At 33.0% G+C, this 5035-nt stretch overlaps 1 protein-coding gene across 2 annotated transcripts; it reads right to left on the bottom strand.

Annotated features, from left to right (window-relative positions):
- Nucleotides 1–1487: 1487 nt before the first annotated feature.
- On the bottom strand, nt 1488–3364 carry LOC133777556 (uncharacterized). 2 transcript variants are annotated; one of them, XM_062217225.1, is made up of 3 exons: nt 2861–3364; nt 2417–2716; nt 1488–2206 (listed from the first exon to the last, which is right to left on the bottom strand). In XM_062217225.1, the coding sequence occupies exons 1-3, from the start codon at nt 2966–2968 to the stop codon at nt 1643–1645; spliced, it is 972 nt and encodes a 323-aa protein (XP_062073209.1). In that variant the 5' UTR covers nt 2969–3364; the 3' UTR covers nt 1488–1642. The 2 variants fall into 2 exon arrangements, with proteins under 2 accessions (XP_062073209.1, XP_062073210.1); XM_062217226.1 differs by having other exon boundaries at nt 2417–2710; nt 2861–3361.
- Nucleotides 3365–5035: the final 1671 nt, after the last annotated feature.

Here is a 5035-nt window from a genome sequence, read left to right as displayed (position 1 = left end):
AGTGGGTTTTCCAAGTCTTAGTGTTGTATTTAATCTTCACCTATATACATATAAGAATGTACATTTTTGTGTGAGCACATGGCCATAAAACGATCACCTAAAGAATAGGATATACTAAACTCTGCACATTCTAATTTTTAGGTGCCCACATTTTAGGATGCTTGCACTAAATTATTGATTGACAATTTTATCTATATTCATCTAACCTTTTGTTTGGTAGAGTACTCTGATAGAGAGAGACATATGTGCTTCAGAACGCAGAGTTTCATCTGAAGGTCTTGGTATCTTAGCTTCCCTTGGAAATGATGTCGTCAATGCAAGAGTGGTCCGTTTTGCTTCAATATCACTCTCTCTGTCTTTTTCTTTAACCATAACATTGCTTGTTGTTTCAATATTTATTAAATGTAAAAGAAATAGAGGCATTTTCTCTCTCTCATGCTCCTTACACATATATGAAATTACTGTTACATTTTTCGGTAGTATATAGACTAGATCACTGCTTGGTGGTTTAACAGGAGTATTTGATTCAAACTATGTTGGATTAATAATAAGCCTTGCTCTTCCTGACCAAAAAAAAAAAGCCTCGCTCTTGGTTGTATTTATCGCAAGTCGAATATTTATTTGTTTTAATTTTTCCCTTTTTATATGCAAGACTACATGTATCTTATCATGCTTACCATTGCTTAGTAGTATTGTCCTGCTTCGTCATTGTAGAATTCAATCCAAAATAGGCATGAAGAAGTTATTGTGTTTTCAATTTATTGGTTTTTTTTTTTTGCATTGTGTAAAAATGTATTACACTAATTTGGATTTCTTATAGGTACCAAGCATTTAAACATTTAACATGTTTCTTAAAAGAGAAAAAACACTATAATATTTCAATACACTTTGTTATATCCAACATTGGTACATATTGAAAAATATGAATTTGAATCAAAATATGTATTTATGCGGAAATTTTTTTTTAACTAAATTTCAATATAAAATTCTAAAAGAGTTATTTTTCTCAGTTAATTAAAATATTCTATGTAATTATACTTGTACTCTTTTCATTTGCTGTAATAGGTCTTTTAGTGACTTATGGCATGTTTGTGAGTTGCATACACAATTCAAATGTTTTTTTTTTAATATGGGATAATGAGATGATGCAAACAAACAAAGATATATCCTCATCAAGTGAAGATTTTCATTAAAACCAATTGTGTATGATCATGTGCAATGCACGTGACCTACTCAAAGGCGGCCAACTTTGGTACAACAATTCTAGAAGGTAGTTCACCATTTTCACTCCTTTTTCATATTCTTTGAGCTTCAATAGTATTCAGTTTTAATCTGCAACCTTCGTTACTTGTTCAAGCTGTAGCCTAATAAATTTTTTGAACAAAATTCCAGAAATCTCTGAACTTAATGATTTTAAAGCATTAACATATAGTATATTATCTATTTATTTGCAGACATTGGACTAAAGAAATTGAATGCATTTAGAATTCCAACAAGAAACAAATAACTTATCTTAATTTGTGAACACTAATTTAGTGTTTCTAAAAAACAGTGTGCACAAATGAAATCACTTTTGTTTGTTCAACTTCCCAGCGTACAATTATAACAAATTGACAATAAATTCCGGGGTTTCCAAAAGCACTTAACTGACATCCAACTTCTCTATTATTTCAAAATGCATCTGCAGATCAGGTTGCCTATCAGCAAAGTAAAATCTCTCACAAACCTGTAATTTTCCTCCACTCCTTTGTGTTACAGACTGAAGCAGATGAAACAGTGTGTCTTTTTCGTTGCGAATCCATGATCGATTGGTGTCACACCACTGCCTGGGAGTTCCATGAAGCACAAAGCGTATTCCTTTATCCCCTTGTACTTGTTCAAGGTGTCTGGAGAGTTTCTCAACCAAGTAACCATCAGTAATGTATGCACCAACGGAATTTAGTCCAACATCCACGTAATGTATCTCAGCAATGCTGTCTAAGAAGTCTTCTTTCATATAGGGTATAATTTGTTGAATTTCATCTTCTGTCTGTGTCCTATCTTGACATGATCTAGACTTTGCGAAGCCAAGCTCAGTAACTAGCTGATTAACTACAGTTCCACCTTTGCTGAATCCAAATATGAGTGTTTTGGGGCGACAAAATTGCAACCCTGAAATGCTGGCTAGGCTTGGATCTTTATGTTTATGTGCCATAGCACTCTTCGCCTGCCATTTATTTCAAGTTCAATAAATATCTGGTTTCTAAAGACCAAAATAAATCAGTAATGGTTTCACAACGAACCCCCTTTAATAGATTAAGACACACACAGAACTACTCTACTCAGATAAAGTTTGATAAATCACATGAATGAATATCAGTTAAGAAAATGGAAAACCCATGAAGAGGGAAAAGTGATTATTGAAAAGTGCACCCACCTCTTGTAGACAATTTGATAAGAGTGATACGGTGGACCTACTGGCAGGAAACCCAGTTGGGTCATATGATTTTGGTTCTCCCCGTTGGTTCACAGACGGTATAAAGTCGTTATATACAGCGAAAGGCCCATTAAACAACGAAGCCTCGATAACCCAAGCATTGACAGAGCCACCAATTTTTGAAACCATAATATCTGCTATGTTTTGTAAATTAGAAAACCTCTCAATCACTGGATTCTCAATCCCCATAACTCGATCTCCACTGAAAAAGATAGCATTTGTAGACAACGGCATCTGCCCCTCAAAAATTACAACAAGAAATGGGAACTCAGTTCTCTTTAGTGATAAAAATATAATAACCGTATGAAGATTATTGTTAAAAGTTTCTAATGATTTGGATAACACAAAAATAAAAAAGGTCCTGAATTGAACAAAAGAACTTACAATTGGGGAATTTGAAGATGGTGAAAGGGAGAGAGATGCTGCAACCTGGTAAAAGGCTCTGCTATCAGCGTGTAATGGGACTCTCAACAGCCCACTCCATCGCTCCATGACTTGATCAAAAAGCAAGGGAAAAAAGGGCTTGAAATTGAACTCAATAAATAATGTAAATTACCCGACAATTACTATTCTAAACCATAGAAAAGACCTGTTATGTACAGAAATGTCCAAAACCAGATGGCTTTCGGCAGGGAACAATTTTCGTGCAACACAAATACTTCAAAAGAAAACAGTTAAAGAAATTCATCACGAAATTATCGCGAACAAAATGGTCATTTATAGCTAAGCGGAGCCAAAGGGAAGGAGACAAGGTTCGCTTCGTATCGAAACAGGCCAGAAATGAAGATAACCTGCCTTGCTCTGCGTCATTATTTTGGCAACCTATGCACGACAGTAAGTATCACATATGCACCAATTTGGTGCAAAATACTAAAATTTGGTGGGGATGAACATTCGACATTATTCAAATGGTGTATATTATTCAAATGGTGTATATTATTCATCCATATTAATTTGGTGTGGAAGTTCTTATTTTTCATGTATTTTAATTTAAAATTGAATAATAGGGATTCCATATTTGATTGCATCAATTAATGTATAGTTGTGTTGGACACCATTAGTGTTTTACATCAATAATTTTTATTTTAGATTTTGTTTGTAGCTTGAGTTTTGGTATAAAATAAAATAATTATGAAAAATGCGTGAAAAAAGAAAAAAAACTATTTTTTAGGTAAGGAAATGAAAAAGGTAAGAAAATGATCTTCTTATAACATTTTTTTCTCTTTTTGGTTCTTTGATAAAATTAGAGAAAAAAAATTGAATTCTTTATAAAACAAAATAAGTTAATTTATATTTATATAATTTCTTATTTTAATTTTTTTCTTAAACAAATTATTTGTAAAATAATAAATATTTTTCCCACTCAATAAAATCTTAAATTAGATTAAAAATATATAAATTCTTAAATATTCTTTTTAATTTTTTATTTAATATTAATTTTAAATCATCTATAAAGTAATTAATTAAGAGAAATTTCACTCTTTGTACTTAATAGTCTCTACTATTACCAAAAAATACCACCACTATTAACTCTTTCATTTTGATGCTAAACATTTCTCATCTACCCAAAATACCCTTCCCATTTTTCCACTCAAATTTTTTTAACATCTCATTTCTCTCTCTACTCTCTCTCTCAAGAAACCCCAAAATCTCGTCGAACCCAACCCCCGTCGAGCCCTAAACCCTGTCGAGCCCCAACCTTCGCCGAGCCCAACCCCCGTTGAGCATCTCAGGCGACCCATCTCCAACCATATAAATATATATATATATATAGAGCAAGACTATTGTACAGAAGTGGGTTATTTCCGAATGGGTGGGAAAACTTTTATGGCCTTTGATATTTAATCTAGTGGTGGAGAAGGTGTGAGGTACACTGCGTGCATGAGATTATGGTATACCGACATGCATGTAATTATTTTATGAAAGCTGATATTGTATTAATCACTTTCAATATGTCAGGATTGCTTTTGTCATGTCCCCCGACATCCCTTCGTTTTGCGTGTTGTGTGTTTTTCTTGCCTGCCATTTACATAGCTTTACCTCCTTAGCTCATCTTTCTTTGTAAGAAAAAAACACTCCATCTATTGAGTTGTTAGATCTGTAAATCATTGTTATTGGTTCTAATTTTTGATGTATGGGTATGGATCCAATTACACCTTAATATTTTTTTGATCAAGAAGAAGGTTACTTCATTAATCAACTAGCAAATCAAACAAAGAACAAGACAGTCAAAACTTACAACCAAAAACAAAGGGAAAAAACCCTCCAACGCAAACTAAAAGAAACAGCCAAAAAATCCCAAAAACAAGAATTACATGGTTAATCTATCTAAAAACCTCTGCTCATGGGCTGAGAGTTTCCTGTTATTTACAATGGAAATTCTATACTTCACCCTTAATTTTATATCATTAGTTAAATTACACCTTAATATTGAAAGAGAGGTTTTTGTTTTTCCTTCGGCTAATTCCTATACGAGAACCATTGTAACGTCCTCCTAATCAAAAACGGTTACACTGTGTACTTTAAACTGTGTCAAACTTGCTAATCAAGTTTTTTGGC

This window comes from Humulus lupulus, chromosome 5 (genome assembly GCF_963169125.1).
Source record: "Humulus lupulus chromosome 5, drHumLupu1.1, whole genome shotgun sequence".
NCBI classification, from domain to species: domain Eukaryota; kingdom Viridiplantae; phylum Streptophyta; class Magnoliopsida; order Rosales; family Cannabaceae; genus Humulus; species Humulus lupulus.
The sequence above is the reverse complement of the archived record's forward strand: the minus strand, read 5'-3'. Positions and strand labels throughout refer to the sequence as shown.